This window comes from Micromys minutus (assembly GCF_963924665.1).
Source record: "Micromys minutus genome assembly, chromosome: 9".
Taxonomy (NCBI): domain Eukaryota; kingdom Metazoa; phylum Chordata; class Mammalia; order Rodentia; family Muridae; genus Micromys; species Micromys minutus.
Window position 1 is genome coordinate 33,301,461 of NC_137978.1, and position 25,058 is coordinate 33,326,518.

The 25,058-nt window shown below is 38.0% G+C and overlaps 1 protein-coding gene across 3 annotated transcripts; it reads right to left on the bottom strand.

Annotated features, from left to right (window-relative positions):
• Positions 1–170: 170 nt before the first annotated feature.
• Positions 171–24,247, bottom strand: NASP (nuclear autoantigenic sperm protein). 3 transcript variants are annotated; one of them, XM_080921520.1, is made up of 15 exons: positions 24,105–24,247; positions 17,260–17,307; positions 12,950–13,060; positions 11,599–11,679; positions 9,442–9,551; positions 7,863–8,816; positions 3,681–3,760; positions 3,277–3,362; positions 3,095–3,168; positions 2,533–2,721; positions 2,279–2,445; positions 1,719–1,775; positions 1,553–1,630; positions 978–1,106; positions 171–738 (listed from the first exon to the last, which is right to left on the bottom strand). In XM_080921520.1, the coding sequence occupies exons 1-15, from the start codon at positions 24,161–24,163 to the stop codon at positions 658–660; spliced, it is 2,304 nt and encodes a 767-aa protein (XP_080777646.1). In that variant the 5' UTR covers positions 24,164–24,247; the 3' UTR covers positions 171–657. The 3 variants fall into 3 exon arrangements, with proteins under 3 accessions (XP_080777646.1, XP_080777648.1, XP_080777647.1); XM_080921522.1 differs by lacking the exon at positions 7,863–8,816; XM_080921521.1 differs by lacking the exons at positions 11,599–11,679; positions 12,950–13,060.
• Positions 24,248–25,058: the final 811 nt, after the last annotated feature.

The following is a 25,058-nucleotide window of genomic DNA, read 5'->3' on the forward strand; positions in this document are numbered from 1 at the left end:
CTTTGTTAAAATTAGCATATTTATTTTATAGACAAGACAATATAACAATTCAACTTATTGACATATTGTGACTTTTCTATACAGAAAATAAGAACAGGCTTTCTCCTCCAGAGTAGTCTTTCTACTCATCTCCCACTACTATAGTGTGAGCCTTTCAAATCAGTCTCTAACAACTGTTTTCCTCAGGAATCACTTCCCATATTTCTACCAGTTTTCCCAGGATAGGATTAAGGGTTTAAATGGAAACCAGGTGAACAGAAGATAGGCATCATCCATTTTCAGCACCAAACTGATTTCTACCAGTTCTTGTTTAGCCCATCCAGGGACAGCACCACTGAAAGCTTACAATGTAACTGAATTCAGCCAAGTATTTGGAAATAGAAACATAGCACCAATAGAAGATTAAGGGCCTCTAGCCACACTTGATTACCCCCACATTAGACAGGAAGTAGGTTATGCAATAGCAAAACACAAGCATGTACACAAGAAATGTAGAGGGCCCAAAACATTCCACCAATGTTTAAGAAAAAAGCCATCAAAGCCTCAGCTGTTGCCTACAATCTTTATTGGAGTTATACAAAAGGAATCCCCAAAAGTGAAAAAATACATTATGTACAAAACCACTTTTCCTTGGAAGGAAGGTTCTGCTCGTCTCTCTTAACATGCAGAGCTTTTAACTGTAGCTGCAGACTCCACTGTCCCTTCTGCTGTTGTCTGGCTCTCAGTCTGATTTTCAGCCTGAAAGACAAAGAGCCTATCGATAACTTACCCTGGCTAAGTCATCACTCCTATTGTATGTAAAGGCAGGCTTCAGTCCTTCCCAAGTAGATATAAGGCTGACAAACCCAGGTGATCACACAGGATAAGGTAGAAAGAATTAAATAGTATTGTTGACCAGGTACTCTTACATATGCAAACTATTTTTAGTGTGGCTTCCCAGACCTAAGAACAACGTAAAGTAAAGTGGCACTACGCACCTCAGCCTCCATGTTTTCTGAAACTTCATTTCCACTGGACACAGCATCCCCACTACCTCCATTCACCTCTGGCTCCTGTTTAGCTTTCTTTGCATCATCTTTCCGGGGACTCTCTTCCTCTGGTTTCCTCTAAAGGTAGAATTGTAAAGGGTTCATATTTATCTTAAGAAAACAATTGCAGAAATAATCCTGTGGTGACAACATCTTGAACACCCTGACTCACAGCCTTGAGGATCTAAAAATTGACATAATCGAGGAACATGAAGCTGGGTGTGAGGGGTAGAAATCTGGACAGTGAAGAAGCACAGGCACAAATGGACACATCTTTTCAATCCTCCTTCAGCTTTCCAAATGTCCACCAGGCTAGGGGCGTAAGTGTACCAGCTAAGTTATTCCAAGTGAAACCCATTCATGCAAAGCCTTAGCTTCTATTAAATGAATGTCTCACAAAGGAGACAAAGCTATAAATTTGTGCCACAAAGAGGGTGAATCTATTATTCCTAGTGTTATTACAAACTACCCACCCTCAGAATGCAGACATTGTAAAAAGTTAAATAAGTTCGTGTAAATTTTACCTTCTTTCTGACAAGATGAGAAATATCAGTCACACAATTTGACGAGGAAGCGCCATCTGTTGATTTTCTACTGGCAATCTGGCAAAAATATGCTTTTGTTAGTTACCAAGTCACAAAAACTTATCAGACTCATAGTAAAGCCTATTGACTGAAACAAAATACGCACCATGGAGACAGAGGCACTGGCTCCACTAGGAGTGAAACCAGAAGTAGAGCTCTCCACCTGTGTGCGACACAGAAAAGTTACAGCCTAGAAACCAGTCACTCGGCCAAGTTCCTATCACACTAGCACCTAATTAAAAGGTAAAATTCCTTTTTCCTACAGCATCACAGCAAATTGTTCAATACAAACACCCTGGAAATTCAGAGTAGTCAAGAAACGAATCTGTTCTCATGCTCTATTTCCAATACCCCGGCCAGGAGCAGCCAGTCAGTTTATGGTTATGAGACTCCATTTATGACTTAAGCATTTTCTATATGGTATTCTAAAAATATTTATACTGAAAGGCAAAGAAATATCCAATGTCAAAGTAGCAGTGAGCTGTCTCATGCAACAGGACACACTTTCTAATCTTGGGACTAGTTGTATGACTGAAATCAGCTCACATCATGAACTAACAAAACCATAAGAACAAATCAAACCATAAGAAAAGTACCTTTTAAATGGACTATAATGTATAACACAAGTATTTTATTTAAAAAATTCTAAGATAAAACTTGACAAACCAGAGTAGCTTTCAGGGCCAATTCAGCTACGTTCCCGCTCCGCTGAGATTCCTTTGCATCTTCTATCTTCTCTCGAATTTCAGGTAGCAGTTCTTTCAGCTCCTCAATTTCTTTCTCATGTTCAGTAACTGACTCTTCAGCCTCCTTCATCTGCTCTTGTAGTACAGCTACAAAGAATAGCCTTAAGTCATTAACTGCCCCCCCACAATGTATCACTGTATCACCTAAACATAAAGTAATTGTTATTCACTTACCCATTCTCTTCTCAATGACATCAATAGACTTGCCAAATTGTGCTACTGCCTCATCATACTGAGAGTTGTAACCATAGGCCAAACCCAACTGGTAGTGAGTCTCTGCAAGGAGCCGGTCATGAGCTTCCAAATATTGTTCTTGTAGGCTTAGGCAAGCCTGAAACTCTTCCACAGCTTGGATATAATTCTCTGATAAATGAAAAAAATACCATGGACAGTATTTAACATAAATTCAGTTCATTCTCCCTCTTTCCAAATAAGGTCTCACTATATAGATCTGGGTGACCTAGAGTCTGTCTCCCCTCTAGAATGCGTACATTAACTGTCAGGATACATGTTTTACACAGCTGTTTACTGCTCTAGACACATAAGTAACTTAGACCCCGATTCTTGTCTATGGGATTTTATTTTATATAGATAGCTCATAGCTAACACATCACTTCCACTTTAGTCAGCAGAGGGCTGGAAAACATGCCTTTGTACTTTTTTTCAAGGTCAATACTAAAAACAGGAGGGGAGAATAGGGACATGGAAAAGGTAGGAGACAAGGAAAATGTATTACCAGATTCAACACTAACTTCTCCAAGTTTAAGATGGGCCTGTGCAGCATAAAGCTGGGCTTCTTTTGTTTCTTGCCTAAAAGAAAGATCAGTAAAGCCTTAAAAATAATTTTTGAATCTTCAACTGCTTTCTATTTTCACCACAAATTCCCACATGAGCCCAAAAACACCAAGAGTTTTTAACCTCTTAAAAATTATCTTGGCTAAATCCAGCATATCCCAGGCAAGTTCTAAATTCCCAATCTCCTCCTCTTCATTTTCTTGAAGAGTCTGAAATATATCCAAATTATTGACGTTAGGCAAAGAACAAGACAGGCATCATTTTAGAGAATGAATCTTAAATGTATATTGAACAATTTAAAAAAAGAAAAAACTGTAATTCAAAATGTAGGCCTTCTCCCTAAAACCTGCCAAGTGTGTACCCACTCAAGATGTCACCTATCTCAGTGAAATATGTTGTGTTTCATTTTATAATTAAAAACAAAAAAGAATCCCTAAGCCCTCTCCAAGGAACAGCTATCTTACAGAAACCTTCCTATATTAGTAACCTAAGGAAGCTGTAATGGTACTGAAGGAATAATGGCTTACCTTTTTCTCAAGAACTGATTCATTTGTTGTTTCTTCAGCCTTGTCATTTTCTTTGTCTTCTTCCTCTGAGCCTTCAGTTTCTACAAGAAAATACTCCTCAGTATTGAGATTTAACTAAAAATATCTCTTGTCTGGTCTGATTCTGATAAATCTACCTACATTCTAAGATAGAATGGAAAAGAGGCTAATCCAAGTCAGTCAGCATCTGATCTGAAGCATATCTTCCTTCAGTTACTGGTTACCATCTAATTCAAACCTAACCTACACTAGAATATACACACCTAATATTATAAATCCCTCCAAATGTCAGTTAAAAGACTAATGATTTTCTTGTAAAGCTAAAATAAACCTGGTGATTCAGAGTAAGAATGTTTGCCTATATTTTGACTCTTGCAAAAAAAAAAAAAAATCACCCATTTACTGAAACAGGTTTTGGTCATTTGTTTATACAATCATATTATTTATGTCAAAATATCAAAACCTAAATAATTCTAGACCATTCAGAATACCAAAAACTAACTTTCAACAATAAGCTATCAAGAACAAGAGAAATGTCTTTATCAGCTCTCCCCAATGAGCAAGTCACAGACTCCAGCCAGCCAAAAAACTGAGAATAAACTAGTTACATTAACGTTTAAATGTATAGCCACAATCAGTTGTTCAAATAAGGTTTTATAATTACTATTGATAAGACAACTTAAAATTCAAAATACAACCAATTTACATAGATTAGGCATATTTTCACTGTTATCTTTCATAAAGCTAGATTTTTTTTTTTTTGGTCTTGTTTTTCCTTCTCAATAAAACACAATCTTACTACTAAATACACCAAACTACTCTCAAAAACCCAGGAATCACCAATATTTCTGCATCTTTCTAGTAGCTTCCAGGTAAATGTTTAACTCTCCGCCACCCAAAAAAAGAAGAAAAAAAAGATCAGATGTCACCTCTCTACAACCTATATATGAGAATGGAAACAAGAAAAGTTGTTTTGTTAAGTTTTAGTCTTGGCTATTCTGAAACTTGCTATGTATACTATGCTGTCTTCTAACCATCCTCTGCTTCCAAAGTACTGACTAAACAAACATGCACTCCACAAGGCCTATCTGAGCTAAATGCCAGATGGTCTTATCTGTAAATAAACTGGTACAACGGTAAAGGGTACAGAAAATTCCTATATATTGCCAGTTGCTAGCACTATCAAAATACTTGAACAATTTGCAAGAGCAATCTAGTTAACTACAGTATATCCTGTATAATCAAAACATTCACAGAAGGTCAGTGTTATGTGTCTTCCTTTCTCTCAGGGTCTCTCACTGAAGCTGGAGCTTAACAACTGGTAGCTTAACAAATGGAGCTTAACAGACTCATTTTTTTGTTTCTGACTATGCAATTCAGTGCTTCTGAAATAGTCACCAAAAAATTAAAAAAAAAATTTTACTGTTTAAGAGATGGCTCAGTGGTTAAGAGGACTGACTGACTGTTCTTCCAGATGACTTGAGTTCAATTCCCAGCAACCACATGCTGGCTCACAACCATCTGTAATGGGAATCTGATGCCCTTTTCTGGTGTCTGAAGACAGCTATAATGTACTCGTAAGAATACTGAAGACATACTGAAGACAGTGACAGTATACTCATATGCACAAAACAAGTTTAAAAAAATTTTTTTTAAATTCTTAAAACCATGGGCACCCATCCACATGAGTGGAAACACCTGGACGTCCAGAAAAGGGTCCAGAACAGCCAGAGCTATAAAGAAATCCTGTCTTGAAAACAAACAAAAAGTTTGAGGCTAACAAGGGCTATATTTTCAGTTATTAGTAAAACTAAGCTATAGCGCGAGTTGTAGTCTCAAAAAACAAAATTACGGACATATATTTAATTATCTGGTATCTGTATCTATTTATACCTATACCAATGTGTCATGAAACTTAATTTGGCAATATTTGGAAACATCAAATATCTTAGAATGTTATAGAAAATTTATGCATTAATGTTATTACAATGACCTGAGAATGGGTTTCTTATAAGAAATCTGAAGTTATTGCCTTTATGAAATAGTGAAGATGAGCTAGATTAAAAAAGCCAAACATAATGTCCTCAGCAAATATAAATTTAAGAATTTTCTGACCTTCTTGCAAATGATTACTAGTCATGTTCATATTCCAATTTCCTATTTTTAAGATCTGATCTTGTGATATACCTAAACTTACAATAGTATATTAAAGATAAATAAGCCATGCAATTCTTACATCTGTAAACCCAGCACAGAGGGCATGTTATAAGCAATTTGACTGCCATTATTTCAGGCCAGTCTGAATTATAAAGAGATCCTGCCTCAAAAACAAATAAATGAAAGAATACTAATTCTAAAATTCCTACAGGCAAATCAAGTACCTACCAGATCAGTTAGCACAGTCGATCTGAGCATAGCCAATCTTTATAACTATAATTTAAATTTTTATTCACTTACCAACCACATCTAACATGACAATAAAAAGAGTACACTGATTATCAGGAATATAGATATCCCAGAAATAGTAACAAGCCAAGTATCTATCATGAAATGAGTTGTTTTCTTGTGAATCTAGATCAAACTTTCCACATGTCAGGAAAGTATTCTACCACTCAAGTGCCATCCTATGCACTGGAGTTTTAATTGTGTGTAGAAATCCATGTATAAGAATGTGGGTGCACCTATGTCATTGCATCTATACAGGGAAGAAGATGGCCTTGGGTGGTTCCTTAGATGAGACAGGGTCTCTTATGTGCCAGGCTAGTTGTTCTGTAAGCTTCCAGGAAATCTGTATATAGCTCCTATTTTTCCTTAGAAATGCTGATATGGAGTATAAGACAACTTCTATGTGGATGCTGGGAACTCATTCAAACTCAGGTTCTCACAATTGATTTGCATGTGCTTTTTACCCACATAAGATGTGGCTTAATATCTGTCCAATATCATGGAACCACCCATAGAAATTGGCTACATCCTAAAGCCAGACTCACCCATCTCTATTAGGTGTGATGAAGGCTTTCTCCCCAGACCATATGAGTTATAAAATCCACACAATCTTATTAACCAATGAACACTAAAAAATGTCACTTACAGGGCTGAAGATTTGATTCAATAGTATAGTATTTGGCTACCACATGAGGCCCTGTGTTCAATCCTCAGCACTCCAGAGGGAGAGAAAATTAAAACATTAGAGTTTTAAAAAAAAACAAAAACAAAAAAACTGAGGAATTCAATTCTAAGCTTGCTATTAAAGAACTCCTGAAGCTCAAGAAGCCCAACACTACTACCACTTAGCTAGTTCATATCTGACTTGTCTCTGCTGGCTGGAGTGCAGGGACCTGCACACAGGTAAATGTTACCAAAATGTTCAAGTAATAAGGATGGGTCACTGAAAATCCATAACTTAAGACAACCCGTAAAATAGTTTATCAATTATGCAGAGAACTATTAATTGAAATATACCTGTAATTATTAATGCCAATGTTAGATGAAACTTAAATACAGTAGAATCCCCAACTAAGCACAACTCAAGTCAGACGTGCCAATTGGTTAGAGGCTTAAAAATACTGGTAAAACTGACATCTGAATTAAGCCAATAACACTATATTTGATTAGCAGCCAAAGCAAGCATTAAATGAAGGAAAGCAACAAAAAGCATAATGGTTAAGTACTTTGCTATCTCTTTTCCCTGAAGAGAGATACTGAAATTAATGTGAATAATCCTCTAAACATTTCTATGATCTAAAAATGAAAAGGGAGCACCAGAAAGTTAACTGGCTTCACTTAAATGGCATGCCTGCTTAAGTGTACCAATTCAGTGGATTCTACTGCTCTGTTCCTATTTCCTACAACAGAGGAGGAAACCATGTGAACAATAAATCCAAAGGCATGCAAGTGAACATCCATTCAGCATTTTCTGCCAGCCTAGCCTACTATGTCCCTAGCTATCCCACAACCCAGTTCTAATCCACTCTTCATATCATTTTGTTGGCTGGCATGGCATAACAAGTTATTGCTAGCCAAGTTTCAGAAATCAGAAGACCTACTTTATAGCTTCTAAAGGCAGACTGAAAATCCTGAATGGAAGGCTGACTTTTACCAATGATTAGTGTGAGTCAAATCTAGAAATGTACTCCACCCGCTGCAGCTCTATATCCCAGTTACCTTCACCCTCTTTCATCTGTTCGTCTCTCTCTTGTGTCTCTTCATTAGCAGCTATCTTAAATTTGTCTTCAGGTGCTTTCTCCGTGGCCCTCTGGGCTACCTTGGTCTCAACCCCATCTCCAGCTGCCTCAGACTCTTCTACAGGTAGCATAGCTTCCTCCTGTTCAGGAACCTTGACCTCCTCTACACTTGAGCCATCTTTAGTTTCTGTCAGTCTTTCTGCAGAAGTCTGTGGTTCACTAGGAGTCTGATCTGCAGATGATTGTCCAACAACTGGATCATTTTTGGGAAGATCTGTTATCTCCTGCCCTGGCTTCTCAGAGACTTCTGATCCAGCCTCTGCAGCCACTACTGGTGATACTTCAACATCTTGTATAACAGCCTTTCCTAGTTCACTTTCAGAGGGAGCTACCTGATCCTTAGGCTCCTCCCCACCCATGTCCACTGACTTGGCTTCAGGGTCTATTTCAGCTTCTATTTCTACCACCTTCATTAAAGTGCCCTGCTTTTCTGGAGACCCAATAGACTGATCTTCTGAAGTTTCTTTTGGCTTTTTCTCTATGCTTATTATTTCCTCTCCCTCCTCCTGTGGCACTGTTTCCTTGAATTCTTTATTTTGAACATAAGCTCCAGAAATTGATTTTCCTTCCTCAGTACACAATGATTCCTGTTCTGTCTTCCCAGAAGTGACCTCATCTTCATTCAGTCCTGGTATTGCTGCTTCTTTTGCCTCTTCAGAGGATTCAGTTAACTGCTTTGAAGTCGGTTCAACTTTTTCCTGGAGCTTCTCTGCAGGCTCACTTATATCCATATCTTCTCTTCCACCCTTCTCCACTTCACTTTCCTGTTCTTTATCAGTTTCAGGCTTTGTCAGAACCTTGCCTTCTGCTTTTTTGGCTTCTTTTTCTCCCATGGCGTCATAAACCTGTTCTCTCAACTCTTCCCTTGCTTCCTCTACATGGTTAAAGAACATGAAGCATAAACATGTCTCCGAGTTTAATGAAAAAAGCATAAATTGAAAGTAGAAACACATTCCCTTTAAGCCTAAGTTTTATCAGATGCCCCCATGAGAAAAGCAAAGGGAGAAAGGGAGAATCCAAGCTAGCAAAGCAACATACTGCAAATGAAATGAAGCCTGTAGGTTCACATCAACTAAGGTTACCAGTCAGAAAAGAGATGTCAAGCTTTTCTCCCTCTATTAAGCATTATACTTATTTAATTTGTAAAATTATAACAGCCAAACTTAGAAAATATTTAATTTTCTAAGACGTACAAAAAAGTGCTCCAAGGACTTCTCTTAAAATAACTAAGCTATGCAAGGTGTTTTAAAAATATGCATCAGAAAAATATTTCATCTTTCTTAATATTTACTATGCCAATTCAAAATATTTTGCCTATTTGATACATTTAGATATTCTCTTAGAAGCTCACTATCACTTGAGTAATGGCCTACACTTACTACATCAGCCAAGTATCTTTGGAGAGACTAACCAACATAAGGTGAACCCTATTTCCATAACGTATTTAAAGGAAATATCAGTCGTCGCATTTCTTGACTGTAGCATGCAACTCTACATACCATCTACATTATCATTATTTTCTACCAAAGATTCATCTTCTGTTTTTTCTCCTTCTTCCTCTTCTACATGCACTCCTTCTAAGGCATTTCCCAACACTCCATTCTCCATTCTACAAGAAGAAAAAGCACAAAAATATAACTAGTTCCTAACAATGTATTTTATGATTGGGGAGAAAAAAAGCAGAAAAAAAATCAAGTAAAGAGAATTAAGAAGAAGTAAGAATTAAGAATTTAGAAGTTCTAAAAGTTCCAGGCCAACCAGCTCCACACAGTCTTTAAAAATAAGGAGTGTGGGTAGAGAGAACAATGCTGGAGCAATGGCTCAGAGGTTAACAGCACTTGCCTCTCTCTCCAAGAGGAGCTGATTTTGGTTGCTAACTTCCATAAGACAGCTCACAAATATCCGTAGTAACTCAAGACTTTTTGAGATCTGAGAATTCTGGAAAAAACACTGTACTTATGTGCGAAAAAACTAGCCCTACATATAATTAAAGAAGAAAAAAATTGTTTGTTTTTTTAATGAGAATTCCTTATGTATCCCTGGCTGTCCTGGAACTAGCTCTATGTACCAGGCTAGTCCGGAACTCAAATCAGCCAGCCTCTCCCTCCCAAGTGCTGTGACACCAACTGGCTAAAATAAGAAAACTCCTAAAGAACAACATCAATTGTAACAAAAACATAAGGCCTAGCCTTGTGTCACATGCCTTTAAGAATAAAAATCAGGCAGTTAGTTCTCTGTGAGTCTAAGACCAGGCCAATCTATATGGTAAAACATTCTATAGTAGTCTGAGTAAGAATTGCTCATGTTAGAATATTCCCTAACTAGTGGAACCAACAGGCCTTGTTGGAGGAGTGTCACTTGAGGGTGAGCACTAACATCTCAAAATTCCAAAATTCCAAGCCAATCCAATAATAATTTCTGCTAAAGTGCCATTCCTGCCAGACCTGTACCATGCTCCCTTCCATGATAGGCATGAAATCACCTTCTGAAACTGTAAGGCTCCAATAAGCTCATTTCTATAAATTACTTTCATCAACTAAGACACCCCCATATCAAAACAAACAAATAAAAAAACCCAACTACATGCTCAAGGAAGACAACCAATGATCAAAACTTTAAGAATAAATGCCTAGCTGTAAATGGAAATTCTGTCATCACCTCTTCCATGGTTCAAAGAACTCTAAGAGGTATAGAGGATGAATGATCTGGAGAGGAAGGGTGGGAATACTGACTTCAATTATGAGAAGAGCACTTTCTGCTCAATAGCAACTGTGCACAAGTCTATATAAGATCACCACAGAACTGGCTGAACATTATGAACAATTAAAATATACTAAAAAAAATTCAAAACTTCTAACACTAGTGAGCTAAGATGCTAATAGAAAGCAGACTCTCACCTGAAAAGTGCAAATAGTGATTTATCATCTAGAGAATAAAACATCTGTCCATTACATTTTGTAGCAGGGGCACACTATTTTCAAAACGAAACTAAACTAAAATCTACTCCCATTTCCATTGCTTAAATGGCTCATGACGTTCTGTGAAATTAATGTATTAGTAATAATTCACTAACACATTAAGTGTTCAGAATATTTACAAGATCAGGAAACTTAACTATGTGTAAAAACTGTATCTCTTATTATTTTGTATATCCTCAAAATAACTATTTACTCAATAGCTATAATTATTAATCAGTAAATTAATAAACTAAACATTATATAATAGATGCATTGATCAGTTTCCAACAGTGTAGTCTTTCTAACTGGAGAGACAGGTCTCCTTTTTTAAGTTAGGCTACAAAACTTGAACTTGGTCCTCCTGCTTCAGCCTCCCCAGATTTGGGGAAATTCAGGCAGAATTTCCAAACAGAACATCTTATTTACTAGGTATTTGTATGTGTTACTCAGTCATATTCTACACCATACTGTCCTTGTTGAGTTACTGTTTGAGCTTGCTTAGTGTTTAATGTTTATCTCTGTATTAAAACTCTGATCAACCATTGAGTATTGAAAAAAATCATTGCTTCTACGAACTCAAAACCTCAAAACGTAATTTCATTTTTTGCATAAACAATTTTAGCCAACAAAGAAGCTTCAGTTTTTGAAGAAACCAAAGTAATATAAAGTATTTATAAAATGAGGCTTTCCAAGACATACCTGGCCAACTCCAGAAGTGACTTCCCATAAAAAAAGAAGGCTTCTCCACACTCATTAGCCGTTTCTCCATACTTCTTACCTCTGCAAAGAAAGTAAATACCTAGTCTGAACACTTTTAATTACCAGCTAACAATGCATGAAGTTAATGTTACATATTATAAATAATATATATATAACATATATATTAATTGCAACCTACTATGTATTTTATAAGAAGTATTCTTCCTACCACTATAAATACCCTGTGAACCAGAAGATCTTTTGTTGAGACTCACATGATGAAAAAAAAAAAAACCATGAAAGGGCATTCTGAAATGAGTACTGTTTCTGATTATGTTATTTTTATTTTCATTCATTGATGTTTTGCCTGCATGTATGGCTATGTGAAGGTGTCATAAGCCCTAAATTAAAAAAAAAAACAAAACAAAACAAAAAAACTGATAGCCCAGTAGAATAAGGAAACAGCTTAATGGTGATGTACTTGCTGTCCATCTAAAAAAATCTTAGAATTGAACCCTAGTATGTTTTTCGAGACAATTTCTCTGTATACATGGATGAGCTAGTACACCCTCTGTAAACCTCTACCTCCCAAATTCTGAGATTAAAGGTGTGCCTCACCACCAAACTCAAGCATATTTTATATAATAAAAAGTCAAATATGGATTTTTTTGTCCTCTTAATCATTAGTGACTATGATGAAACTCACCTCATTCAAAAAACCTAGGGCTAGAGAGATGGCTCAGTGGTTAAGAGCACTGACTGCTATCCCAGAGGTCCTGAGTTCAAATCCCAGCAACCTCGTGGTGGCTCACAACAATATGCAATGAGATCTGATGCCCTCTTCTGTATGTCTGAAAACAGTGTAGTCATATATAATAAATACATCTTAAACAAAAATAATAAAAAGAGCTGGAAAGATGGCTCAGTGGTTGAGATCACTGACTGCTCTTCCAGAGGTCCTAGGTTCAACTCCTAGCAACCACATGGTAGCTCAAACCATCTGTAATAAGATCCAAGATCCTCTTCTGGTGTGTCTGAAGACAGCACCAATGTACTCATCATATATAAAAATGAATAGATAAAATCTTAAATAAATAAAAAGTCTAAAGACTGAAATTACCCAATGATAATTAGGGTTTAGACTTATAATAAAAACTCATCCACAGAAAATAAAAAGCCAGAATTGTTTTTGTGGTTCAGAAGATTAAAGACATGGGAGTTCACACATATTAAGCAAGTACTCTACTACCTAGCTCCTATACCCCTAACCCTCATTCTTCCTTTCTCCCCATAGAAAATCTGTTACAAGTTTATTAGCAATATACTACTGTTTTTTACAACATATACTTACAAAAGACTAGCTGCTTCCTGAAATGCATTAACAGCTGCTGGAATGTCACCCATCACCAGATGTTTCTGTCCTAATCCCAGGAGTTTCTTAGCTTCACTATCCACATCCAAACTGCAAGAAAAATTTGGTGTCAAATATTGTTTACATCAATACTCATTGGATATATTACATTTAAACAATAATTAAAAAGACCTAGCAAATTAACCAAACATGACATATACATCCATAATCCCAAGTATAGTAAAGGCAGGATGGCTGAGAATGAGCTTGAACTATACACACAATACTATATGAAAAGAGAGAAGGGGCTGGAGAGATGGCTCGGTGGTTAAGAGCACTGACTGCTCTTCCAGAGGTCCTGAGTTCAATTCCCAGCAACCACATGGTGGCTCACAACCATCCGTGATGAGATCTGATGCCCTCTTCTGGTGTGTCTGAAGACAGCTACAGTGTACTTACATATATAATAAATAAATCTTTAAGAGAGAGAGAGAGAGAGAGAGAGAGAGAGAGACCTTCTAAGTCACATTTATGTACCGAGAGAGAGAAATTAAAAATACAACTTACACAAAATCTTATAGGACATGTTATTATTTAGATTGTGTGATGACACATTGCTTTGGTCCCAGCACTCACAAGAAATAAAATAGGCAAGCAATTCTCCACGATTTCAGACCAGGGTGGCTAGAGTTATAAAATGAGTCTTTTTTTTTTTAATTTTTTAAAAATATTAAAAGAGGGGGCATGGTGTACATACATATACACAGGCAAAACACCCATACAAATAATAAATTTAAAACAAAAAAAGAAAGAACAAAACACAAAGGGTGACTTGGGAGTCAAAACCTTCACCTATCATGCATGAGGCCTTGGATTCAACCAAGCCTCTGTACCACAAAAGAAAAAAACATGTAGGAAAGTAAGAGATGGTGATTAAGACAAGAAAATATATACTAGCATAAGTACGTAAAGAAATAAACAAATAAACCAGACCAGACCATAATACAAACTAGATCTACATAATTTGGTCAATTAAATTTTTGACAAAGTTAGCAATCAATAGGAAATGGGTAATCTTATCTTGGAATAACATTAAAAAAAAGATAGGTGTCTGGAGAGAAAGCTGTTCTTCCACATGGTCGACCATAATACATATAGTAATTAAGTAACTCCAGTTCCAGGTAATCCAATGTCTTCTTATGAGGCACATAAGCTCACAGCCATACATACATACATACATACACTAAAAATCAAAAAGATAAAATTTTTAAAAAGTAAACTAAAGGGCTATAGAGATGGCTCGATTGTTAAGAGCACTGACTGCAGTTCCAGAGGTCCTGAGTTCAAATGCCAGCAACCACATGGTGCCTCACAACCATCTGTAATGGGATCTGATACCCTTTCTTCTGGTGTCCAAAGACAGCTACAGTGTACAATCTGAATTTAATTCCTAGCATTCTATATACACAAGTAGGTATCTGACCTCCACAATTAATGCTGTGGCATACACACACACATACACATATAGTGCTTTAAAAGAAAAAAAAAGGGAGGTGAGCAGAAGCCAGGTGTGTTAGTACAAATCTTTAACCCCAGAATGTAAGGGGCAGGTGGTTATCTGAGGATTCATGGATACCTGAGAAAACATAGTAAGAATCTGACTCAAAAATAAAAAGGAAATATGAATAATTGTTAGTGTTTGTCTAGTATGCAAACACAAAAATCCCTGGGTTTACTCTCTAGCACTGCATAAAAGCAGGTATGGTACCATAGACCTATGATCTCACCAGTTGGAAGAAGACAAAAAATTTCAAGAATATCACAAGAAATACAGGGAGACTAAGGCCAACCAGTGTTATATGAAACCCTCTGGAGGGAAGAATAACACCCTAAATTAATAAACTAGGTATAGTAGTCTATACCTTTGATCCCAGCAGAGGCAAATAGATCTCTGAGAATTCCAAGGCCAGACTAGTCAGCATAGTAAGTTCCAGGACAGACAGGATTATTAACAGAAAACCTGTGTCTCAGTGAATAGACAAACTAAATAAATAGGAGGCTATGGTATTAGCTCAGTGGATAAATCTCTTGTTGAACAAGCATGCGGATTAGAGTTGGATTCCTAGGACCCTCTTAAATGCAGGGTAGACCCACTTGTATTTTCATTACTTAGAAAGTAGAAGGGATCTTACTCAGCAAGATCTGGGTTGAGAGATCCATATTGAATGAATGATCAAAGATTCCCAATATCAACCTTTTACCTTCGAGTGAACATGCATGCACACAACACACACAATACAAGCACATATACAAATTAGGCATATGTGCAACAAACATAAAAATTAAAATTCAAAGAGAAACTAAAGCATGGTGACACACCCTTTAATCCCAGCACTGGGGAGACAGCGGCAAGTAGATCAGCATGGTCTACATATAAGCCCTTGTTCTCAGCAGGGGAATCATGGTATATGTTGGGATGAGAGTAATACAGAGAGGCTAGAAACAGTTCAGTATAAGCATTGGACCTAGATTCAATTCCCAGCACCCATATGGAATCTCAAAACCTAGTTCAAGGGAAGTAGTTAATAACCTATTCTGGCTTCCAAGTAACACTAGATAATAAATGTACATGTAGGCAAAACAATTATACACATAAAATATTTTAAAAAGTAAATTTAAAAAATGTTTTGAAGATGTGTATGCAGATATGACTAAGTTGTAAAAATGCCTACCTAAGGATGAATCTTTGGACTTAATGCCTAGAACAGCATAAAACCAGTATGGTGGTATAAATCCCCAGCTACATGTAAATTAAGAGCAACTTAGGTTAGATAAGCCAGGGTTGGTGGTGCATACTTGTAATCCCAGCATTTAGTAGAATGGAATGCAAGTGGGTCGCACAAGTCACATTGACAGGTCTTCCCATTTCAACTCTTAGAATAACTAAAATTACAGTTAAGTGCTATCATGCTTACCTCTTACCACATTTTTTTAAAGTCACATTTAAATTTCATCAAATCAAGTATTGGGACATGGTCAAATTCAATGGTCAAAACACTCCCAAGAGTTTTAAATTATTTTTAAGATTTTGTTGTTTGTGGCTTGGGGGGAGGGGGTCTCAATATGTAGACCAGGCAAACTCCTATCTTAGCATTCCATATGTTGGATGTCCTAGTTAGCTTTAGCTGCCAACTAGACATACCCTAGATACATTTGAGTATCAACCAAAGAATAGCCCAGAATCAGACTGGCCTGTGGGACCAGCCCATTGGAGGCAGCACCATCCTTAGAAAGATAGACACACACTGCAAAAAACAAACGAACAAAAATAAAAAACAAACTTGCTGAGCATGAGACTGTAAGCAAACCAAAGAAGAAAACAGCAGTGTTTCCATGGCTCCCATTCTGATTTTTCTTATCGATACTTGAAGTGTTAAGCCAAACAATATATTTTCTTCCCCAGGCTGCTTTTACTCAATGTTTTATAATAGCTAACAGAAAAGAAATTAAAATAACTGGAGGTGAGGTGGGGTGGAGAGATGGCTCAGTGGTTAAGAGCACTGACTACTCTTTCAGAGGTCCTGAGTTCAAGAGCACTGACTACTCTTTCAGAGGTCCTGAGTTCAATTCCCAGCAATCACATGGTGGCTCACAACCATCTGTAATGAGATCTGATGCCCTCTTCTGGTGTGTCTGAAGAGAGCTGCTGCAGTGTACTCATATAAATAAGATAAATCTTTTTTTAAAATGACTGAGGTTACTTAGAAAATGTAGGCTCAATTTTTTTAATTTTTCTTTTACTGGAGACTAAACCTTGATTCTCATGCATGCTAAGAATAATTAGTATGCTAACAAGCTACACTGATTATCTTAATTTTCATTTATCTCAAGTTTTATTACTGGAAACAAACACTCTTGAGTTGATTCCCCTAACGTATGCTCTCATTTTGGACAAAATGTCTTCCAAATACCAGAAAAATCTGCTAGCAGTTCACAGTGGTCATTATAACATATCCTTTATTTTTGTTGGAGGGATTTCAGGTTTACCTACTACTGTGTTTACACTAGTGCCAACTAAACAACGAAAGAGGCAGATTTTCTTTATAAAAATGATCTAAATAAATCCCTGAACAGGTTTTGCAGACAACAGACGTAACTAAGAGGAAAAGGAGTGGGGTAAAAGATACAGTGTCAGAGATACTACTATGAATAAAGCCTCAGTCAGATTTCATCCCAAGGGAGCAAACTGCCCTCATTTATATAACTTCACTTGTTTTAAATATAAACATAATTGTACCATATAATCTTACCTTTCCATTTTATCTGCAGAGGTAGACGGAGCAGGAGCATCTTCAATTCTATATTCAATTAAAGAAAAAAATTAAAATAGAAGATCTTTTAAGCTTGTATATTTTTAAATACAGAAGCATAAAATAAAATTTCACGTTTTAAACAACTCAGATCTCTGGAATGGTGGTATATGCTTTAATCAAAGTAATCTGTAGGTAAAGGCAAGTGGATTTCTGAGTTCTAGGCCAGCCTGGTCTACAGAGTGAGTTTCAGAACTACACAGAGAAACTCTCAAAAAAAAAAAAAAAAAAAAAAAAAAAAGAAGAAGAAGAAGAAAAGAAAAGAAAAAAAAGAATGGAAGACTGTCTTGCTCTCACCCTTACCTCTCCCCATGTTCACGGCCGGCCTCTACTCTTCTATTCCTCTCTCTCTCTCTCTCTCTCTCTCTCTCTCTCTGCCTCTACTACCCTCTTAACTCCATGACCTGAATAAACTATTAAAAAAAGAAAGAAAGAAAGAAAAACAACTGACACCCAAACAAAAAACACACAAAGCAAATATTTACTGGCTCATATTCATTATTAAGTATACAATTCTTTGGTGAGTAGGTAAAGTCACACTTGCTTCCAAGCATGACAACCTAAGTTTGATGACAGGAATCCATATGGAAGAATAGAATGACTCACATAAGTTGTCTTCTGACCTCCACCCACATGTGGTTCCCCCTCAACACTACACAAAATTCAGTGTAGCTTAATAAATAAATAAAATATAGTCCTATATCAATGAAACAAGCAACTCTCCAAAAAAAAAAAGCACAATAATTTTAAAAACAGTATTTTCAAGTACAAGACTCAACAAAGCAGGCTATTTACCAGATCCTAGAGCCTTTTAGATTCTTATATACAAACTCTACAGCAGGTAGTTATATTCCCATTGATTATGTTTCAAATACTAAGCAAAGTCTTCAAATGCTGGACTTAAAGTAAGTGATCTACTACTCAGTTACTACCTCCATCCTCTATCCAAGGACTACAGGATTATGCTGATCTGAAGGAAAAGGAACAAATTTATTAACTACCATGATTAAAGGACTACATTTTTAATTATTTCCAATATGTTACAGATGAAATAAAAAATGTCACAGGGCAATGTCAGATTATGCTGTGCTTCTAACTACACTAAAGCTTTGTATATCTAATTGTATATATCACTAACATTCTTCAGAACACTATATGCATCCACCTCTGCTACTCAAGTACTGGAATTAATAAAGGTGTGTGTCACACTTAGCTCTAAAAATTAGTTTTATGTGTTTAATTTTAATTGACTATACTCACAAGAACAGGCAAGTAATTTGCTGAGTTTGGTGGTTTATGCTGTAATTAATCACAACACTCAGGAAGAGACAGGCAGATCAAAACAATCCAAACAAAACAAAATTTGGAGCTGGCAAGATGGCTCAACAAGTAAATGTGTTTGCTTGCAGGACTGATAACTCAAGTTTGAGTCCCCAGAACTCACTCCTGAAAGGTGTCCCTGACCACTAGAGTGCTCTGGCACCACACTTACACATATATAAACAATAAATAACCGTAATGTTTTCAGGCCAGGAATGGTGATCCATGCTTTTAATCCCAGTACTTTGGTAGCAGAGGTAGATCTGAGTTTGAAGCCAGCCTAGTAGACATTGAGTTCCAGGCTAGCCAGGGATAAGTAGTAAAACCCTGTTTTAAAAATAAACAAAATAATAAACTTAGAAAAACAGATTTCTAGGAATGGAACCTTTTTAGCTGTTAAGGGAATTAAAATACTAAAGTCAACAGTAGGGACACATGTAATTCACACTTGGGAGGCTGAGGTAGGACAACTAAATTTAAGAATATGGACAATATACTTGGAAGCCTACTAGGGACACAAAAAATAGAAAAGTATATGTACTATTTTCCTTTCAATTGTGATTAAAGCACCCCAATTAGGGGCTAGAAAGAGGTAACAGTGGTTAAGAGCACTGACTGTTCTTAGGAAGGAACTAGGCCAGGTTCCCAGTACCCATGTGGTGGCTAACAACCTTTCAAAATTCCAGTTCCAGGGGTTCGGGAAGCATCTATTTTCCACAGGAATTGAATGCACATTGTGCACAACATACAGGCAAAACTCATATATGAAAAAAAAAATGTTTTTAAAGAAAGTCAGGCATAGCTTGGCAGAAGGAGGCTAGGCAAGCATGATCTACAGAACAGTTCTAGGAGAGCCAGAGCTATACAAAAAAACCCTATCTCAAAAAACCAAAAACAGGAATGAGACTATGAAGTGATTCTTATGGGAAACTAGCCAGGCACAATAAGAAAATAGTTAAAGAGAAATGACAGAGTCCTGGAAGGATAGAGATGGCTCAGTGGTTAAGAGCACTGACTTCTCTTCCAGAGGTTCTGAGTTCAATTCCCAGCAACCACATGGTGGCTCACAACCATCTGTAATGGAATCTGATGCCCACTTCTTATGTGTTTGAAGATGAGTGACAGTCTGCTCACATACATAAATCAATCTTTTCTAAAAAACAATAAAGGAATGTTTAAAGATAATTTTTTAAAGCTTTTTTAAAATCATTGTGTGCTATGATGTAAGAAGGGGGGAAAATGAGCATTTATGTCACAGTACACATATGGAAAACACTTTACCCATCTCTGGCTACCCTCATAATATTGTAAATCCGACAATTTTGGAGTACTTAAATGGAAGACAGTGTTGTGGCATACGAAAAAACGAAGAAACTAAGAATGTAGCAGCCAATAAACAGAAATTTAAATTTTCTAAGCCCCGGCTGTATTGGAACTCAACTATAGACCAGGTTAGCCTCAAACTCCTCGGTGTTGAAATTAAAGCCATGCAGCCACCACTGCCAGACAAGACATAAAATTCATTCTGAACAGCAAGAGGGCTGGTAAAGGCTAGAGAGTTGGCTCAGGTGTTAAAAGCAGATGTGGGTTCAGTTTTCAGCATCCACATAGTGGTTAATAACAACCTGTAACTCCAACTCCAGTAAATCCAACACCCTCTTCTAGCTTCACATGGCATACATTCTAGTTGAACTTGTACCTCACTAATTCTAGTGAGCCAATTTGACCCATCTAAACCTCTGTAACCCTAGATTACCAACAACCACACCAGCCCAACTCTGGGAATCCTAACTCTGATCTTCAAACAAGCAGCTCACATTGAGTAATTTCCCCAGGCCTAGACCATAATTTTTTTGTTTGGATTAATATTTTTATTGCAGGGCTTGATGGTACACACCTTCAATCCCAGCACTTGGAAAGCAGAGGCAGATGGAACTCAAGACCATCTTGATCTACGAAATGAGTTCCAGGACTACCAGAGAACCCCTAATAAAAGAAATTGTCTCAAAAAGTAAAATAATTTTTCAAAAAGTGCTTGTTCTTTCTTGCAGAGGACCCAAGTTCAATTCCCAGTACACTTATAGATGCCCATACCATCTTTTACTCCAGTCCTGAAGATTCAAAGCTTTATTGCCTCCAAGAGCACCAGCATGTGTATGGTAAACAGACTATTTTTTGTTGCTATTTTGGTTTTTGAGATAAGAACTCTATACATAGTTCTGGCTGTCCTGGAACTCACCAAAGGAGAACAAGCTGACCTCATAGATATCCACTTAAGGATTAAAGGTGTGTACCACTATACCCAACAACAATAATAAAAAAGGGTTTATCAGGCTACCCTCAAATCCAACATGTAATGAAGAATAACCCTGATTTTTGGATTCCCTGCCCTAACCTCATACATGCTAGAATTACAGATGCATACTAACAGTCCTGGGTTTTTTTACACAGTATTGGAGATCCAACCCAAGATCACACATTAGGCAATCACTCTGAGTTACAACCCCGAACTGTATAATTCAAGACACTTTGTTCCACCTCACCGTAAAGACACTGACTGGGACTGGGGAATATAATTCAGTGATAGAAAGTGTGACCAGCATACAGGTCCTAGGTTAGTCCCATAGTACCATAAAAAAAAAAAAAAAAACACCTAAATACCTCCACAAAGTACTTCACTTAGGCATGTTGTCCTCACTTTTTTCTCACACTCACATACAATTTCCTCCAGGCATGGTTTTTCACAGAAAATGAGGAAATGAAAATTCAAGTAAATAGGATTTAACTCAGAATATCGACTTAATTTGAAAACATATTCATTCTAATCTTCATTTTTATTCACCATTGTCATATGACTCAGAAATTACTTTGTCTAGACAGTGGTGGCACTACTTTAATCCCAGCACTTGGGAGTCAGAGGCAGACTGATCTGAGTTTGAGGCCAGTCTGGTATACAGAATGAGTTCAAAGACAATCTGGGATACAAAAGAAACTGTCTCAGAACAAAAGTAACAACCAAGAGATTGAATCTTAAATCCTCTTGTCTTCCTCAGAGACCAGGAATAAATGTAAGATACTGATATATATATACAATATATATCATATATATTCCAGGTAAAAGTTCATACATAACATACGTACATACACACACACACCCAATACATAAAATCGCTGAGTTTTAACATATAACATTATGTATGTGCATTGTTGCTATCTTCAGATACACCAAAAGAGCATCAGATCTCATTACAGTTGGTTGTGAGCCACCATATGGTAGCTGAGATTTGAACTCAAGTCCTCTGGAAGAACAGTTAGTGCTCTTAACCACTGAGCCATCTCTCCAGCAACATACAACTTATGCTACAATTTTAAAACATGAGTCTGAAGGCCAGACATGGTGCTGCACACCTTCTGATTCCTTTTTTCTAGATTTATAAGTTACCTATTACACATAAGTACACTGTAGCTGTCTTCAGATACACCAGAAGAGGGCATCCATCAGATCACATTAGTCCTGAGCAGCCATGTGGTTGCTGGGATTTGAACTCTGGACCTGTCCTCTTAACCACTGACCCATCTCTCCAGCCTCCAGTGCTGCACACATTTAATCCCAGCATTTGGTTCCAGGTCTACCTGGTCTGACAGCCAGGATATAGAGAAACCCTCTCTCAAAAACAAAAGTATGTGTGTGTGTTTTTTTAGAAGTAGGCATGTAATTTTCTGTAAATTCAGGAAGTTGGGAATTATTTCACCAATAGCCAGTTTAACTGAACACAAATGAATACATAAACATTTTCATAGTTTGTTTATAGTCATTTAAAAAAACTGGAGGCTGGGTAGTAACAGTACACTCCAATTAATCCTGTTCTTGGGAGGCCAAGACAGTAAGAAACTCTTCTCTCAGTTCCAAGGCAGTCAGGGATACATAAAGAAACACTGTATAGAAAAACTGAGGAAGGGGCTATTAAAAAAAAAAAAAAAAAAAAAAAAAACTGAAGAGATAACCCAAGATATGCTAGGCAAGCACTCCCAAACTGTAAAGTATTGGAAGGAAAAGGATCCCGAATGAGCTGTTCAGAAAGCACCATAAACGGAAATTTTTCTCTAATAATACCTACAGAATTCCCAAACTTCATCTACTCTAGTCCTTAAAAAAAAAAAAAAAATGAAGTAGGAAGTAGGAGTAGGAAGTGGAATATGAAATTAAAACTGCACTTCCCAAATGGTTGAGTGGTTTGAGAACCACTGATTTTCAAGAACCCACTAGGAAAGGAACCAAAAGTAAGAAAAGACTCGTTGATCTCTGGTAAAACTGTACTGAGTGAAATGTCAACTAAAACATAAACCTGTAGAAAAAAATCATTCCAATACCTCACAGGCACCTTTACTTTTACCCACAGCAAAATTTCTAAATGCTCAAGGGACAGGAAAAAAAATAAAATGGAATCAAGCACCTGAAAAAAGGCAATTGAATTTGAAAAATCGAACCTACTGTACGGAAAATACTTCTTTCCTCTAACTGATGAATGTTTCTGTGCACTACTCGAAATAGTTCATGTTTGGTTAGCATTTTAAAGTTCTCAAATCAGTCATTCCTTCTTTAGGGTCCTTTTCGCTTAGCTAACTCATCTAGCAAGGAAACACTACTTAGACTGAAAGCTCCATGCAGCCTTTAACGAATACACAAGTGAAATGTCTCTTGAATTAACAAAATCTCCGACCCACACACCGAAAACCTAAAGAATCACAACGCTGCAAAGGTTGAGAGTTACAAAGCTTCAGTCCCGGTACCACCCTCAGATTATTGTAAACCTGGTAGGAGTATAGAATAAAATTCAGAGCGCCCCACGGCTCCAGCAAAAGCAGCCTCACCTCCAAACAATGGAGTTTTCCCGCCTCCTAAAAACCCCGCCCACTTCTGAAGAGCCTAAACTACGACGGCCGGCGTGCAAAGTCCCGCCCTCTCAGAGGCCCCACCCACCTGGATCCCCTGTTCCAAGCCTTCATCCTCGTGTGGGTTTTTTTTTTTTTTTTTTTTTTTTTTGGCGCCAAATCTGTTGGCCAATTTCTAGGTTCGTCTACAGACTCTCTACAGAGACGCACCCTTGGAGTGCGCGGACAGTAGGGGCTCAAGAACAGACTGGAGCCGGAGCCCGCCTACCTAACGCCAACCTCGGGCCGGGGGTGGATGAAAAGGGGCCGGCGATGGAAACAGCCACCGCTGCCCCCGGCAAGATGGCGGCCGTGAAAAGCCGGGCAGGGGGCGCCAGCCACCCGCCGTTACCGCTAGTGCGCCAGCTTTTCTCAAGTGGGGCTCCTCCACAGACCAACCCTCCCCGAACGCCTGCAGTTGTTTAGGAGAAAGCAACTGTCCCACCCACCAGTCCGTCCCGCCCGCGAAGGCAAGTCCACCGGCTCTCCCCGAGGACTGGCCAGTGCCTCAAGCTCGCCACAGTCCCGCTTACTTGTCAGCGGAAACCAGCTCCGCGGCGATGGCAGCAGTGGCTGTAGACTCTGTGGCCATCGTTCCCCTGAGGTGGTGGGCCAGTGGGCAGTATACTGCCTGCGAAGCAAACGAGAGAATTCCGGACAGCAAAGACTCACTCAGGTAGAGAAAATGGCAGATTGGAGACCCCGCGCGGTTGAGGCTCTCTTATATACCAGGCCCCTTGCCCCGCCCATCCACTTCCGGATCCTCCCCCCTCGGGTTTAAAGGGCCAGGGCTCAACACCTTTCTGTCACAAGGACACAGCCCCTCATCCCTTCCCGTTTGGATATCTTCCCGCCCTGGCCCGTTTTTTCTAAAAAAAGAAAGTAATGTAGAAAGGAAAAAGAAAAAAAAAATCAAGCAACTTTCTGCTTCTGTGGCTAGTCGTGTTAGAAGCACCAAAATCTCGGTACTACAACTTCTAAATGGGAGCCAGCCTAGAGATTCCACAATTAAGTAGAGCCAGTGAGTCTCTGCGACTGTGGAAAAAGTAGTCCTGAGGGTTTCTTTCTGCCGGGGATACCCGAGAAGGTGACAGGTCTTTCCTATGCCCTCTCAGTCTTAACGGATGGAAACGCAAATGCTGGGCACGAGTACAGCAGCAACGGCTAGAACTGACCAGAGGAGACGCGTGGCTCTGGGCCTCAGCAACTACTGACGAAAGTAGATACTGCCCTAGGATTGGCTACAGATAAAACTATCGCGCTTGATTCAAAACTCGAAGGAGCAAAGGAATGCGGGTATTTTGAGTCACCCCCCTTTGACTGAAGCAATCCGTTGATGCCATCATTCTACCCACGTCCAAGTTGTTGAGCTAAATCCTATACTTAAAACACTTTAAACCTTTTAGCTATTTTTTCTTCCATATATATTAGACAGGGACTCATAGTATATCCCTGGCTAGCCTGAAACTTGCTATTTAGATCGACTG